Below are 16,537 nucleotides of genomic sequence, written 5' to 3'. Positions count from 1 at the left end.
GACACCCCCTCCTCATCTCCCCTGCCTGTCCTTCCTAAAGAGCCTGTATCCCTCCATCCCAACACTCCAGTCATAGGAGCCATCCCACCACGTCTCCGTGATGCCAATAAGGTCGTAGCCCTGCAGGCGTGCGCATGTCTCTAACTCCTCGTTTATTCCCCATGCTACGTGTGTTTGCATGGGGGCATTTAAGTTGGATTGGAAATAGAGGGTAGGGAAGGAGAGAAGAGGAATTGATTGATACCAGTGTTGGGTTTTTTGTTTTGTTTTCCAATATTTGTATCTTGTAGCCTGTGCTACCTGGGAGAATGAGTTCTGCCTGCAATAGGTGATCTAGTAATTAAGAGCAGGTGTGGGTTACAGAAATGTCCAGTGAATGTGTGGGCATCCTAGAAGTTCACCCACCTTGGATGTTTTTGTGTAAGAGTACATCCCCTGCTTGCCCCAAGGGTATGAATAGCAGGTACAATGTAAGGAGGAGAGGTGTGTCTTGAGCAGTCTTAATTTGAAGAGGTGTCATCCTCACTTTTATCTCTGCCTTTTTCGAAGTGATGCTGTTGCATCTGTGATGGCTTAGGAGCATCAACAAGGCAAGGTTGGCGGTAGAAGCACAGTGACTTTTATTAGACAAAACAGCTTATTCGGTAACTGTGACCAAAAGCTTGTTTACAGGTCCATATAAGACTGCTTTTTCCCCAACTGTATTATTAGGTCTGATTAAAAAAAGTACTTCTTTCCCGCACAAGCCTTGTTGGTCGTTTTCTAAGACCTTTTTAAAAGGCGAGAGGTTTCCTTAGCTGGTCTTATATCAAACCTCCCAGACGTAGAGGTGGCAACATGGTTTGCAGTCTGTTTCTGTCCACCTGTCCTGATGGACAGCTTCTCTATTTAAAGGCCGTTTGGCTTTTTTGGGGGGACGGGGGGGGACGGACGATCTTTTTGTTTCTTCTTGTCTGAATGAAATGCTTAAATGCATCTTGGCAAGTGATGGATCTCCACAGAGGTACCTCACAGTCTTCCTGGTATTGTCCTCAGCCTTGGGTGTGCACCTTGAGCCACTGTCCCAGGGGAAGCGGACAGGCTGTCTCTGGCCTCTCTGCAGACTTGTGCGAGTAATGTGAACATGATGATGGAATGCCCATAGGAAAGCAAGGGAGTGGGGGGAGATGGTTTTCCTTACATCACTGATTTCTCAAAAGGATGAAGTATGCAGCCTTTTTTTTTTTTTTCTTTCTGGAAAGGGTAATGAACGTGGGTATATATGGCTGGCAGCAAATTCCATATTTTATCAGATATTTTGAGGTGTTTACGATCTGTCATCCTCAAATCCCAGTTCTGCAGGGTTCAGCATTTCTGTGATGTTTGATATGAAAGATGTGCAAAATCAACATGATACTGGACACCTAACCTGCTTTCTGACCCTGATGCTGGTAGTACTTATCACGTGATTCATCCCAGATATCAAAGTTGATGCTAATTTTGCCCCAAGAATGGATGTAAGGGATTGACATTTAATTGAGCATTGGCAAATGCCAGCCACTCCATTATTTTGTAGCTTCCAGCATTTTTAAATTGCAGTTTCCTTGCCACACTACAAAGAAGGCAAACCAGCTTCTGTGCAGCCTTTGGAGCCTGCATTTTAATTTAAGACACTTCCATGCTAAAAGCAGCCTTGTCTGACATATTTCACTAGGGAAAGTCATCGCATCAACCTAGCTTTCAAACAGTTGTTCAAGATAAGAGGCTGCAACTTGTTCTCAGGATGCAGGACAGAGCCTGTTATGAATCTGATAGATTTTTTTTTTTTGACCTTTCTTTGAAAGTGGATGCCTTATTTATACATAAAATAGTTGAAGGGTGTTGGTGTTGAATATATCATTTTATATCTAATCAAAAGAGCCTTTGGAAACCTTTCTTTCTCGTAGTTTAAAGTTCTGTAGCAACTTCTTTGTTTAATAATAAACGGTGTGTGCAGCAATAAATGAGCAAAATGTGGCCTCCAGTTGTGGCAGCAAGAGCTAGTTGATGCTCATGCAGTTCAGCTTTGGCATGTAGCAGTTTCACGCTTTCATTTAGGCATCAAAGGACAACACAACATTTTTCCTGAGAGGAGCAGCGCTCCGAGCAAGTCAAAGTTGACCGTGCTCCTTCTCCTGTTCAGTTCAGCCTGAGGGCTAGGACACTTTCAAGAAATTAGAGCTTTGTGGGTGAGGTTATTTAAAATCAGGATATCTTGGATATTCTCTCTCTCTAGATCTGAGAGCTCAGATGCATGTTCTGGTGGTGGGAGCCAGTTGGAGCAAATTTGCTTGAAGTTGTGGAGTAGTTGGTTTCACATTTGAGACATTTTGAAATCCAGTACTGGAGAAAATCAAGTCCTGCCGTTTTTTGTATGGATACCTTCATAGCTGCAAGAGAGGGAGCCTGAAAACTGCCTGCTTTCTCCTCATTGCCAGACCAACGGAGAGGTGTCACCACTTTTCTTGCTTTAAACAAATCGGTTACCTCCCTGTCTGGATCTTGAATGCTAATGCAGTAAACAAAACAAATTTTGTGACTTACACCTCTGACATCTCAAATTTGCACAATAAAAGTACCCTGGATAGAATTACTGGCAAAGCGTGGCTATGGGATATGAGTAGAGCAGCTAATGGAGGGACATTTACTTTTCCTGTTGCTCTTGTAGACTCCTAATTGCTGCAGAATGCCACGGCAGTGAGCGTTTGCTTATAAAGCTCTGAAGAAACGATTGCTTGAAGAATTTGCTAGCTTGTGTGCAGGGCTGCAGCCTGACTGGCTGGGGAAGGCCCAGGCTGGCTGTGGAGAGCGGCTGACGTGCTGGGCCTGGGACTGCTGTGCGTTAAGCATCCGCCTGCCCGGATAGCGGGCTGGTCATCAGCATAGCTTCCCCCATCTGCGTGATAGGGGTGTCAGCTCAGGGCTCGAACCTCTGTGCATTTTCGGTGTTGAAACCATGATTTGAGGCTGGTCAGCTGTTTTAAGAGAAAAGCCAGCTTCCTGGCCTTCTGCAAACAGGCAGTCATTGGACACGCTGTTTTCTGGTGACTGGTGATTCAGGCTGAACTGCATTTCAGTCCTCCCACCGCTGTGGTTGGTTTTCAGCCCTTTCCAGAGTGGTGGGACTGCAGCCAGGGGCTGAGCAGCCTGCTGGCTCCCTGCTGGGAAAGGCAGGTTCTCATGAGAGAAGCAGGAGGGAACTGAAACAATGCTGTTAAATGTTGACTGGGTGACTTCTGCTAGTGCTGCTCTGCTCCTGAATATCTAACTGGGTTAAAAAATGGATGATCCCAAAATTTGAAGCTCTTCTGAACTTCCCGTAAGAGATATTATGCAAGAAGCTCCAACACCTCTGTCGTAATTAACACAGTGTTTGCAGATCTGACATATTGCTGCTCCTTTCAGGGAAGACTTTTAAATAGGTTCATTGAAAGTAATTTTTTCTATACCCTCACTTTCCTGACATGAGCTGATTGGAGAGATTATGAAGATGCTGTTAATTAAAATGATAAGAAATGGATCATTGTGTCTTGCTACTCAACCTATTTTTTCCCTCTCGAAGGTCATGGAGGCAGAACAGACCAAAACGAGAAGTGAGTTGGTTCACAAGGAGACTGCAGCCAAATACAATGCTGCTATGGGAAGGATGAAACAACTGGAGAAGAAGCTGAAAAGAGCCATCAATAAATCAAAGTATGTTTTATGTTTGGAGACGAGTTTAATGGTGAAATCTGTTTGGTGGAAATATCGATTCTGTGGGGTTTTTCAAACTTGTGTCAAGTGTGTTGCCCTTTGTACCTCTCCCTTTGGGTTCCTGTCTGTGCGCAACAGCCTCACAGCACAATTGGTACTGGTATTTGTCCTTGCATTTGTTGTCCTTCTAAGTGTCTTTTGAAGCACCTGACTTGATAGACTGGTGAACTAAGCAGGATAAGAAACCTTTTCTGGGCGTGTTCTTGGTCTTGTTCTAGTGCGTTGAACCCTTTGGTGGCATGTGACTTGAGAAACAGGCTCATGGGATTCACATAGATGCTGCCTACAGAGCTTGCAGAGCTCTGTGCGTAGATGTTTTGCAGCTTAGGATTGTTTGCAGTGTAGTTCTTATTTTTAGTTAGGAGAGCAACAAAGCGAGTGACAGAAACCTGAAAGGTGCGAGACTGCATCAGTGTAGCATGCTGTACATCACACTTGTTTACTTCCTAACGCTGCTGTAGCAAAGCTGTGCGAGAACTGTTCTTGGGGATGGAAATGCACTTCAGAGAGCATAGCTAAGCAGCCAGCGTCATTAATAAATGTGTCTGCATTTGATGTGCAGTTTTGCTCTGTTGTGGAGAAGTGAAACAGCTTTTTGCTCAGAACCTGTTTAAAATTTTGGCCCTGTTTACAACCAATTCTTAATCCTCTTTATATTTCACAGTCATTTTCTTTCTATTTCCAGACTGTAGTTTGTCTAAACAATCTGCTTGCTGTATTTAGCTTTTAATCCCTCCATCTAAAAATGACTTTTTGGTGAAATTGGTCAAGTAAAAATCTATTTTGATTGGTGTTTGCTCAATTCAGGAAAGGATTAGCTCTTCTCAAGGAAGATTCAAGCATGTTTGCTGAAACAGTGTAGCAGCGTGGCTTCATAGAATGAGCTGCATGCTGTTCGTCTAGCACTGCACAGGGACTGTGAAAAACATCGTCAGATCACTAAATGACAGATTCCTCTGGATAAGAGCAATATCTGAGAAGTGGTTTGGCTGCTAGGAGTTCCTTCCTTACAGTAAGATATAAAATAAAGACCCTGATAAGTTGTCAGTGAGGTCCTACATACCTTTTTATAACAATGACGGTGCTGAGCCTGATGCCCCAGCTGCCTCTTGTGTGATTTGCCTTCTGAGTCTTCGTTTCCTTGCTGAAACTACCCTCATGGGGGTGTTGTCTTGTGTCATTCTCCTCAGGACAAGCTGGTTTTCGCTTGTGTGGAAGGATCCCAACGTATTCCTTTGTCTCACAGCAGGGCTGACTGCAGCATAAACCACCTAGGGTAGGGTGTTTTGGAGATCCTTTAATAGGGGGTGTACAGAAATGCCAATTCTAACCTAGTATTAAAGTGGAAGATGTCTGATGGCACAAACAGGCTTATCGTGGACGTATTTGAAGTCATACTACATAGGGATGTTGGAACGGTCAGTCATCTCTCAGCATTGCAATTTTCACATAAAGGAAAACTGAAACTGAGCTGAAAACATCAGTGCTGTCAAGTGGCTACATAAAACTGGGAAATGAGGCTGCTGAATTTGTGGCTGCTTGTATTGTAGGGTGTAACTGGCTACTAGCTGCTTTTCAGGAAGGATTTGACACCAGCAAACTGCTCTGCCCTTTTCCCTGGGTGGTGCGGGAGGGGTGGCTGTAATGCCTGGGCCTTTCAGGCCCATGTTGTCCATCCTTTCTCTCCATAAACTCGTGGGTAGACATGCTGAATGAGTTGCTCTTTTCCATGCAAAAAATGGTTTGCTTTTGCTCCTCACTTCAGTCTGGATTAAGATGCTTAAAGCATTGCTATTTGAAAGTAAGACTGGGACAGCCTGGAGGAAAGTAATTTAGATGATTTGCCGTGTAAAGTTGATGAGTGGATGATTATTGAATTGTTTTGTTTTGATTTTGCTTCTAATTTTGTTTCTGGGTGCTTACTTGTAAGCATAGCTTCTAAGCTATGAATGTGCATATGGCTGCATGTTCTTAACAGTCACCAGATCTTCTGGCTCAGTGCCTCTGAACTGTAGGATAATGAACTTGCCTGTGTTAGCTGGTTTTTGTAAGTCACTTTCTGCTCCGGTGACTTGGGCAAAGTGCCTTTCACTCTTCTGTCATCTACTTAAAAAGCACTTTGCTTGACTATGCAACGTCATGGACTGAGACAACTGATGATGTGGGACACCGATTGCATCAGTGAATGAGTCGCCAGCCCTGCTGTGTCATGGACCAGATTTCAATAGTTACAGGGTCGTGGATGTAAGAGAATGAAGTGACCCGAGGAGATGCAAGTCCCTACCCTGCCAGTGCCTTGCTCTCTGCTGGCATCAGATGCCTGGCTGTGTGTTAGCAGCGAGTGAGGAAGAGCGCTTACATTTGAGCTCCTACACGTCAGGCTGTTGGTATCCTTTTCCTGGCTTAGGTGGCATCTTTCTTGTCTGTCACCTGTAAACATGCCTGCTCATATGTGCATGTATATGTATTTGTGCATACACAGACGCGTATATACACACACACGCATGCATATATATATATTATTCTTTTCATACCACACAAACGCACAGGTGCTTGTTTGCTGATGGAAAGGGGACTTTTTGCCCAGACTTGTGGAAGCTGATGGGAGGTTAGGATTCAAGTCTGGTTGTTCCCTCCCAGTTGGCACCAGGGTAAGGAAGGGAGAGAATCAGGTCATTTGAGGTGAGTGGGTTTCACTGTTTTCCCTGCACGTGTTTTCCTGCAACACCATTTTGTCAGTGTCTCTGCCCTCCCATTGCTTTGGGGTATGGCTGTAGGAGTCCTTTAACTATTGGATCCAGACTCCCAGCTGAGATGTTTTACCGTGCCTGGCAGGTCCATCTGTGTAGACTTTGGCAGGGTTATGTCCCAGCAAAGGAAGGCAGAGGTGCAGTTTGGCTGGATGGCTGTCCCTTGAAACATTGCAGAGTTGGCTGTGCGCTCCAGTCACGGTAGGGGGGTTGATTAAAAACAGAAGCTGTGAAATAACCTAGTCTCAGGGAAATGCGACTTATTTTGTGTATGACTGTGTAGTGAGTTCAACCCTTAAAAGCATATAGGATCAGAAAGCCACAGTTTTACACTCCTGACTTCTGGTGCATAGTCCAAAATGTAGCTGTAGTAGGACTTACAGCTCAGAAGAGGCTTGCTGTCAGGGTAGAAATATGATAAGAGTAGTTAACATTCTATTTCATATAAAACCATATCTGATGGTTTATCTCTCCCATACTTTCCTCCTTCTGAGCTTCTTGAGAGGTGAGGAGGGTAGTGAGCCCTGCTAAAAAATCAGGGCTTTTTTTACTGCCCAGTGTTACATCAGATGGCTTGTGGGCTTCAAAACTTCAAAGCTGGAATGTGGTTTCTAGGCTTTGTACTGCACCTCTTGTGCCCCTGTTCTCTTGCAACCTTATAAGCAAGTCTTGTTGTCTATAGTGGGAAACAGACTGGGTGTGACACTGTCCTCCGTGTCCAAGCAAACTGTTGGAGAGCCGTGCAGTGGGAGGGAAGTGCCTGGTGGGCCACTGGCGGGAAGTGCTGTGCCCTCACATGTGATGCTTTGACGTCCCTTCATCCCCTCTCCTTCACTGAAAAACCTAAGAACTGCCCTTCCGCCCCCACATCTGAACAGGGGGAAGTCTAAGGTTCACCTTCTGTGGGGAATTTACATGTGCTCTGGGCTCAAAAATTAGATGGATACAGAGAGGATGCCTATGCCTGAAGCTGGACATTGCATTTAAATATCTTGCAGAATCCAGGCCTGAAGGAATTATGCTGTCAACTCCAAAACCTGGAATTTTGCAATTTGTATTTAGGTCAAAAGACCCATGAGAAATAGGTATATTAGAGGGGAAAAGAGAGACATTGAGAGCACATGTAGGTGTTCTATCATCTAGATACTAGTGTCTCGGGATTACAGTGAAACTTGTTTCATTAGGTTAATGCTACGAAGAGAGCAACTCCCAGTCCAGTACTCTGCATTCAGTCCCAGTGATTTTTAAACAATTGTTCTTTGTTTTTCCATAGACCTTATTTTGAACTCAAGGCAAAGTACTACGTCCAACTAGAGGTACGTATGTAATTCAGATCCATCTGAAACTCTTTACTGCTTACAGTAAATACTGAAATTACATCTAAAGTGCTCTGACAACTGTGTTGCGCTTCTGTACAAAACCAATTCAATTCAAAACCTCTTGAGCAATTTGCTAAGCACATTTTAAAGATAAAAGACTGAGAGGCTTTGTTTCCTTGTGAAATAAGAGTGTTTGAACCCTGTTGCTTACTGCCAGAACTGAACAAATACGGTTGGACTGTCTTTACTTCTTGTAGTTTGAAGTCTCTGGGGTTTGCTTGGTTTGTTCCCCCCGCTATGTTTTATGCATCAGACTGTTTAACTGTGCTTGGGGTGCTCTTTTCTGTTCACTGGTTGGGTCAATTAACAGAACAAGTAACCTGCTTGTAGTACTCAAACATCACACAGATGTGAATTTCTGATGTTGGGTTTGGCAGAAGTGGGATTTTGGGTTTGGCTGGATAGGCTGCCAGGGCTGCTTTTTTTTTTTTTTTTTGGCATCTCTGCACTGCACTCTGGTGCAACGATGTCTAGCCAGTGCTTGGGCACAGCGCATGCCTTGCAGGGCACAGTGGCCCCGGGGTGGGCATGGCAGTTGTGCATGGGATGGTAATCTCTGCTATTACAGCCCTTAGTCTTGGAGCTGCCAGGGGTGGGAGAACAAAGTCGCACTAAAAATTCAAATGCAAGAATTGCTCTCTTTCTATTTGAGTGACTTTTCCTGCACGTGGCCCCCAAAAAATGGGAGCCTGGCTCCTCTGAGTTTAAGAGTAGTGGCTGGTGCTGTAGGTGTGTGGGATGTGCATAGGGTCTAAGTGGAGCACGTTGCCTTGCACTGTTGGCCACGGTTGCAGGAAGGCTCCAGCGGGGTGCTAGGTCAGCAGGAGTGTGCGTGTGTGAGCCTTTCCCTGGGCTGCCTGAGATGCAACAGCTCTTTGTAAGCCTCGGAGACTCTGGCGTGCACCTTTTCCTTGCCAGGATCCAGGCTTGGGCTGCGCTCTGCTCCTCTGTCTTGCCTGCCTGCGTAGCCGTGGTCAGCAGCTGCTGCTGCACGGAGCTGCACCCTAGCCCGTCCTGTGCTGGGTGCCAGCCCAATAATCCCTTCTGGCTAGAGGCATCTTTTGAGAAATCCCCTTTTCTCCATGGGCAAAGGACCACTGTTTGGGGGCCTGTTGCCTTCTCCGTGACAGTTGCTCAGTGCCCTCCTGAAGCAGGGTGATTGTGTAAAATATAATACAAAAGACAGCTTGCTTTTAATGTACAATATAAAACAGAGTTGAGAAAGCTACGGGTACGCAAGCAGTGTTTTACCTTTGGGAGACAGGGTGTACAACACTTTTGCCCTTGCTGTAGAGTGGGGTTTGTGCCTGGGGATGCGGAAACTGCTGTATTACAGGTTTGAGGCTTGCTGCTTTCTGGTCTGCAGGTTTAGTGACCGAGAAGCGATGGGTTTGGCGCTCAGAGGAGCGTGAGGCTTAGGCCCTGTAGGGACGACCCACAGCCATGCTGTGCCCTGCAGGCAGGGGCTGCCAGCAAACCCTTAGAGGTGGTTGTGGGATAAGCAGCGACATGCTGTTGAGAGCTGCATTCGTGTTAACGAGAGATCCTGCGTGTTAACGGGGGGACCCCTGCTCTGTCCTTAGTCAGGGGCCATTACCACACTCCAGAGGCAAGTCCCAGCCCCTGGCTCCCATGGTTTGCCTTGCTGCTGTCTCCTTCACAAGTGTCACTGCTTGCGCTGGGGTGCTCTTGAATTACTCTCCCATCACCTAGATACCAACCCTGGTTTATGCTAGCTTGCCTGTGCAGAGCCGAGTCACGTGGACGCATAACGGAGAACTGCATACTGTGCATCGTTTCTAATGAAAGCACATCTAATACCTGTCTTCCTTGTTAGCAACTGAAAAAAACAGTGGATGACCTGCAGGCAAAACTGGCCCTGGCAAAGGGAGAGTATAAGACTGCCTTGAAAAACCTGGAGATGATCTCAGATGAGATTCACGAGAGGAGACGATCCACTGCCATGGGGCCCCGAGGATGTGGCGTGGGTGCTGAAGGGAGCAATACCTCTGTGGAAGACCTGTCAGCAAGTAAATCAGAGTCGGACACCATCTCCAGTGAGTACAGCACGCTCCCGTGTCTGGGAATATCCCATGGGCATCGTAAGAAAAGCTGAGATGAAGGTTGCTCTGCGTAGTCTGCAGTTTGAAATTTGCTGGCTGTTGTGGGACTGTGGCTAACTTGTTACACTTCTCGTTATTACAGGAGTTGATTGTATTCTTTAATAGCCAGTTTTCGAGGGGAAGGGATATGACTTGAAGTGCATCAGCTGATGCCTTAGCATCACTGTTGTTTTTTGTACAGTGCTGTATGAAAGGAACAAAATTAATGCACTGCAAAGCATGCTTCTGATTTTTAAGCCAGTGATGCTGCTGCCAGTGACTTGCCTGGGGTGGTCACGGGCTGTTGCAGATCATTCAGCCAGGTTGCTGAGGTGGCAGTCCTGTTTGGAAACAGGCCTTTTGGATCAAGCGCTTGTCTTGCAGTGCTGGGCCTGTGGCAGAGGGACTAAAGTTGCGGCCACAGTAGTACAGAAAGGTGTGGTGCTCGCACAGAAGGGGTGTAAGGATAAGCTCCTTCGCACTGTGGGATCTTTGCCAATATGCGATTTCAGCAGAGCATGTGTGCTGCGAACAAGGGAAGCGAAGAAGCAGCAATATGCTAATGCCGTGTAGTGAGAGGCTCTGTATGGGAGACGTTTCTCTTGGGTAACAGCAGCAACCACCGAGCAAATTCCAAGCCTAGGTAACCTCTGCTTTCTGGTGGCATATGGGGACCTTGGGCTGCAAAGACTGGAGCAGTCCGTTGTATTGTGAGTTTGCTTCTGTCCTGGCTCTGGGTGAAAGTGGGTAGGTGGACGTTGCATATGGCCTGCTTTTTCCTCCCTCCTGGACACTTTCTCCTCTTCTTGATGCAGAAAGTCGTCTTTTGCTGCCCAGTCCCACAAATCCCCGTTTAATTTGTATTTCAGCTCCATCTCAGCTGCATATCTGTAGTGAAAAGTCTAGGTCAGGATTGCAGGAGTTCATAATTACACAACCCTTGCGCCCAAAGGCTGAACGTGCAGCTCCCTCGTAGGCGCTGGTGTGTGCCGGTGCCAAGGCCTTGTAGGTCCCCGGTACAGCCTGTCTGTGCCGCGGGAGCTGGGAGGCAGCCCTGGGCTGGCCTCTGTCCTCTGCAGCGGCAGTTTTCGCATGATGTGCTGGAGCGCTCTCAATCAGTACTGTGCAGCTGGGACCTGAGTTGCCACAGCAAGTGAGTGCCGTGTCTGGGCCAGCTGATGCAATGGGGTTTTGGTATGGCTGCATATCTTCTGCCACCCTGAAGTCCCGAGGCTGAGCCTTTCTGAGTTAGGCAGGGATTGCCTCTTTGGATACCCACAAGCCCCCCCTCCTTGCACAGAAGGCCTCCCCAGAGCCTTAGGTATAACTGAGTTGAGGGTTTTCTTGTGCTGAAGGAGTTCAGGGGCCTGGTATGTAGGGGCAGAAAGAGCCAGGAAAGTTAACTCAGAGCAACCAGTTGCTGGCCCTCCTGGCCGCTGGTGAGGCAGCAGGCAAGGACTGGCAGCACGGGCTCATCCCTCTCTTTGAATTGCACAGTCTGACATAGGTGGAAGGACTCCAGGTCGTGTCTAGTGCCAACGCAGAACCGGGTTACGACAGGGCAGGACTAACAGGCTGCCGAACATAATAACCAAAATAGCCTTGACAGGTTAAGCTCTCATGCATTGTAACATGTGTGGGGTTTCCACCAAGGCCCTTTTATATCTTGATTTCTGTCTGCTGGAGTTGAATAAAACACCTCATCATCAGCAAGAGTTTCTTGGCCCTAGCAGATGCTCCCGTGTGTTACGGTAAGTTTAGATGGTGATAAGTAAGCTACGGTTTAGGTTGTGCTTGTAGACAGGCTGGTGTTAGTGCTTCTTGCCAGGTAGAGGACTCCTGTGATTGGAAACATCTTTTTTGCCCAACCTTTTTTTGCTTTTACCCCCTGCAAAATTATCTGTATTGCTCACCATATATTGATACAATACAGCAAGTGAGAAGAAAGGCCACTCTACAGTCTTGGATTTGACATCATTAAAAACAAAACCCAAACCACAACAAACTGTTTCTGAGTGCGAAGTGCCCCGGAGGGGGCTCAGGAAAGTGGATAATGCTGTTACCCGTTTTATGTTTGAAGCCTTTTAGGTCAATTCTGCAATGTGTAAGTACAGCTCTGCAATCTGCAGATACAGCAGAAAGAGGCTGAACATCTCTGCGGTAACCATGATGGTAGCTGCCTCTGTTGGCACCCTTCGTGTCCGAGCGGTGCACGTGAGCCCCAGGCTGCCGGGGTAACAGAAGAACTACTTTGAAACTTCTCCTTTGAGCCATTTCGTTAACGCTGCTGCTTTGCTCCTGCTGCTCTTTCAAGGCGGTTCTGAGCCTCTCTAACAATGGCAGGAATTGCAAGGAGGCATAACTGAAGATAACCTCAGGTCACTGTAAATGTCTTGCTATTTGTGGGACTTCTTCAGACCAGTGTGATTCCAGCACACACTTTTGTGTGCTGGCTGATGCACGTAAAAAAACTTCTGATCCCAGTGGGGGATTACTTGTGTGCTGAAGTCTTTGGTTCGTAGGTCCCCATCCCGCAATGAGCCAAGATTGAAAAATGTCGAATTTTAGCAAAATCTACACCCCTATGTTGCACAAAATGGAACCTCCTTTAATGGATTCCTCCTCCTGTTGCTAACAAAGAGCCTGCAGCTTAATCTAGCCGGGCAGTTTGGAGTTGGTTTGCTTTAATTAGAATTCAGATCTGAGCAAACATGAGCAGGGAAAATGATACGTGTGGGTGGGGCTTTTTTTAATTTGGTGTTGCTTGGTGATCCTCATCCAAAAAGAGATCTTGGGAGTTCGTGCTGGATTTTAACTGCAAAAGTGGGAAGATAAGGTGGAAGCAACCTGCCCCTGGAGCTGTCTTTCTAATTAGTGCCTTAAATAACCAGGAGTCTGTGCTGGGATCAAGATGGTACTGGCTGAGGTGGGCACAGGCGACTAGGCCCTGGCCTAAGTTATGTACCGAAGACCACAAGTGAACAAGGCCAGCTGGGCAGGGGGCAGCAGGGACGGTAAAAATCTGTGAGCATCTTGGCATGAGGAGCAGTAGCTAGTATAGAGCTGGTCTTGCATGGCGTGGCTGGCAGGTGTGCTCTTCCTCAAAGCAGAATCAGGCCTTCACGATCCACGTACGAAATGCCGGGTTAAGGCTTTGCAAAGGGAGCAGAGTACGAGAAGAGGCAGCCTGTGGGTTAGCAGTGCATGCGTGTACAGAAGATGCAAACCTGAGAAACTGCCTTTGCCCGGGAAGGTGCAGGAGGGGGGTAGGTTTGCTAACTGGAATATTCTTTGAACGTTGCAGTGGCTTCAGAAGTGTTTGAGGATGACAACGGCAGCAGCTTCGTATCCGAAGAAGATTCGGAAACTCAGTCAGTGTCCAGCTTCAGCTCTGGTCCTACGAGTCCCTGTGAGGTGCCCACTCAGTTTCCTCCCGCGACGCGACCTGGAAGCCTGGATCTGCCCAGCCCTGTGTCCCTCTCTGAGTTCGGGATGATCTTTCCTGTCCTCGGCCCCCGAAGCGAATGCAGCGGGGCATCCTCCCCCGAGTGCGAAGCTGAAAGAGGTACGCACAGCTGGATACGCCCTGGGCCAATGTTTTTCAGCTTTATAAAGGGAGCAGGAAAACCTTCTCAGCTCCCCTAGGCATAACGCCAGCTCACTGAGCTCTGACCCGCTGGCCGCTTCCTTGGGGAAGGCAGTTCTTGAAGGCCCTGCATCCCACAGTTAACGATGACATCTAAAATGTTTTAATTATTCTTCTCCTGGCTGGGAAGGTTCCCCAGTTCTGTCTCAGTGGAGGGGTTTGAGGTTTCTCATGAAATAAGTGATCGGTGGGATTCTGATGGTACGTTTAGTGTAAGGAAAATCTGAGTTTAATTTTTTTTTTTTTAAATTACTGTCCTGCTTGGTGAAAATCCTGCTTTCCAGGAAAAAAAAAAAAAAAAAGAAATAACGTGCCAAAAGGAACCTCTTGCAGGCTCTGCCAGCCCTTGCTGACAAATTCAGACTAGAGGATTACCACCGCTCTTGTGTACTCCAACCTAAGGCTGTTTACACTGTAATTTGCTGATGCAGTGCACAAGACAAGCACGGCTTTGAAGGTCGACTTCGGTTTCGTTAAAGCACCTTGCTCCCGCTTCTGTATTTTTTTTGCACGCTTTGGCAAAGGAAGCTGCAGAGGCACCCGCTTGAAGCTTAAGTTGCAGAATGAAATCCGGGTTTAACATCTAGTTTAATCCTTTCTTTGCAGGGGATAGGGCAGAAGGGGCTGAGAACAAGACAAGCGACAGAGTGAACAAGAATAGGAGCAGCAACAGGAGCAGCTCCACTGAGGGGCTGGCTCTGGATAACCGAATGAAGCAGCTCTCCCTTCAGTGCATGAAAATCAAAGAGGGAATATGCGCAGGCAGAAAAGCTGCCCAGATTGGCTGAGTCCTTCTTGTGCCCTGTCCTGATTAATGGGAGTATAAATATTTATACATGAACTTCTAAGTGTTTGAAGAACATTGTGCCAATAATATATGCCAAATCCTAAGCGTTTACTCTAAGAATTTAAAACTGCACTAAGAAGTCTAATTGATGTGGAGGGCTGAAGTTTTTATTCAGTAAATCCTTTGCAGGCCAGACAAGTTATCAAATGTTTAAGCTGTGCTCACATTTCACAGACTTTGTAAATTGTTTTGTAGCAGCCTGGCTGAAGCAATAACTAGTAATGTTCCCGTGTAAATTCATGCCAGTAGGGGGTCTGAAATTCAAGCCAGACATTTGCAGAGAGCGGTTTGGCTTCGGTTTTGTAGAATGAAATGCTCTCTAGATACAGTGGATCTCTTGAGTATGTGGCATATTCTTTAAACATCTGTATTTGTCTGTATTATGCTGAAACTGTAGAAATATTTTGTATACAGGAAAGCTGTTGCATGTGTGGGGTCTAAAAGCCTTCGCTCTTCCCTTGGTGCTCACAGAAAGAATAAAGATGAGTCACGCCTATAAAAACTGGTGTTAAGAGACAGGGACAGAAAGGGGATGGCAGCACTCAGTGGTGGTAGGCCCTTTCTAGCCACCTTCCCGAGTCTGGCTTGGACTCTGAGGGTGATTCCAGTGGCCAAAAAGAGTCGACTGGCCCCTTGCCCTTCCCCTGCCCTGAGAAGTGAAGTATTATTTTTCAGCACTTTAAGTGTTTTTTTGCTCAAAAATGGGAGTCATAGATGTTTCGGGACAGTTACGATAAGGGATTCACCCTTGAAATATGCATGAAGAAAAGGAATTGCCAGTGTAGATTGACGATGTGTTCTTAAGCTTCTCCGTAGGTTGTACTGTGTGGGGTTTTATAACTGTTAAAGGGACTCGGGATTTTAGTATGCCCTAGAGGAAGTGTTCAATAAAACTAGGAAGGGCACGGGCATGTTTTGCCAGCAGCTGTTAGGCAGTAGTAGTGTCTGGTAATTATGCTAATAAGTGGTAGTAAAAATCCTAGGACTCTTCAGTTTTGGTGGCTAAGCATTTCCGAAAGCACCGTTTTATCGAAGATGTCAGTTTAGATTGTTAATTTGGTGGGAATTTTAGTATTGCCCAAAGTATTTTCTATTCTATGTTTTTGCAGTCCTGTTGTATTTCGTCCCTGCCACGGCTTGTGTATCTATTCTCAAAGTTAATGTAAAATTCTTCACACTACAGTAAACATTTTTGTTTTCCACGTTTCGAGTCTGTGCAAGCTAAGTTTATCTCAAGCGCTAAGAACCGAATCTTCTCCTGCAGCAAGCTTAGTCTTTAAATATCCACTTCCAGTCAAAGACTGCAGCCCGGTGTCACTCTGGTATTAGAGTCCTTTGCAGCACGTGGACAACTGTTACCTCCTTCCAGCTTCCGGAACCCCTGCATACGTGATTCACTTTTTATTCTGAACTGCGCAAGACCAGAACTTTAGTCAAGTTTTCCAAAATCCCTTAGTACGCAGGAAAGAGGAAGGTATTCTGTTACCTAACACCTCTGTACTTAATGCTGCTGAAACTTGCTGTAAGGCCATGCGGAATTGAAGGTAAAGAAACCTGTTTTCATAAAAACTAGATTCAACACATTATAGCCGTTAAGCTGTAATAGCTTTAAATATTTATACTTTTACATCTTCCAAAGACCTGAAGGCTGAACTCTGCCATTGGTAGCATTTCCCAGCCCAATAAATGCTTAGGAAGGAAGTCAATGGTTCCAGCTTCTGATGTGACCAATACTTGGGGAAAAGCTGGAATTGACAGTATTAAATACGAAATGAAAAGCAGTACAGAAGTGCCACATTATATTAAATGTTTTTACTTAAACTGTGCTGCACAGTTAGAAAAATTAGCAGAGGTATTTGTGGTCGAATATCTTATTTTTGCAGACTTGCGAGTCAAGCCCCTATTACGCTTTCCTGGGTTGCTTGGGTATTTTTTTGGTTTGGTTTTGTTTGGTTTTTACCCTCTTTTGCTATCAAATTTCCTCTCGTCTTGCCAGTTCTGACTGGAAACCCAAACTCCCTGCGCTTGGGCAATGAATTAAT

At 46.2% G+C, this 16,537-nt stretch overlaps 1 protein-coding gene across 1 annotated transcript in view; it reads left to right on the top strand.

Moving 5' to 3' along the window:
- Positions 1 to 15,698, top strand: part of SH3BP5 (SH3-domain binding protein 5 (BTK-associated)) — a 61,049-nt gene extending 45,351 nt beyond the window's left edge. Inside the window, exons 7-11 of the mRNA XM_009324195.1 lie at positions 3,581 to 3,711; positions 7,795 to 7,837; positions 9,738 to 9,957; positions 13,307 to 13,567; positions 14,255 to 15,698. Coding sequence (XP_009322470.1) covers positions 3,581 to 3,711; positions 7,795 to 7,837; positions 9,738 to 9,957; positions 13,307 to 13,567; positions 14,255 to 14,436 — 837 coding nt within the window. The 3' untranslated portion in view covers positions 14,437 to 15,698. The remainder of the gene's footprint in view (positions 1 to 3,580; positions 3,712 to 7,794; positions 7,838 to 9,737; positions 9,958 to 13,306; positions 13,568 to 14,254) is intronic.
- Positions 15,699 to 16,537: the final 839 nt, after the last annotated feature.

Source organism: Pygoscelis adeliae, unplaced genomic scaffold, assembly GCF_000699105.1.
Source record: "Pygoscelis adeliae isolate BGI_AS28 unplaced genomic scaffold, ASM69910v1 Scaffold25, whole genome shotgun sequence".
Classification (NCBI taxonomy): Eukaryota; Metazoa; Chordata; class Aves; order Sphenisciformes; family Spheniscidae; genus Pygoscelis; species Pygoscelis adeliae.
The sequence above is the reverse complement of the archived record's forward strand: the minus strand, read 5'-3'. Positions and strand labels throughout refer to the sequence as shown.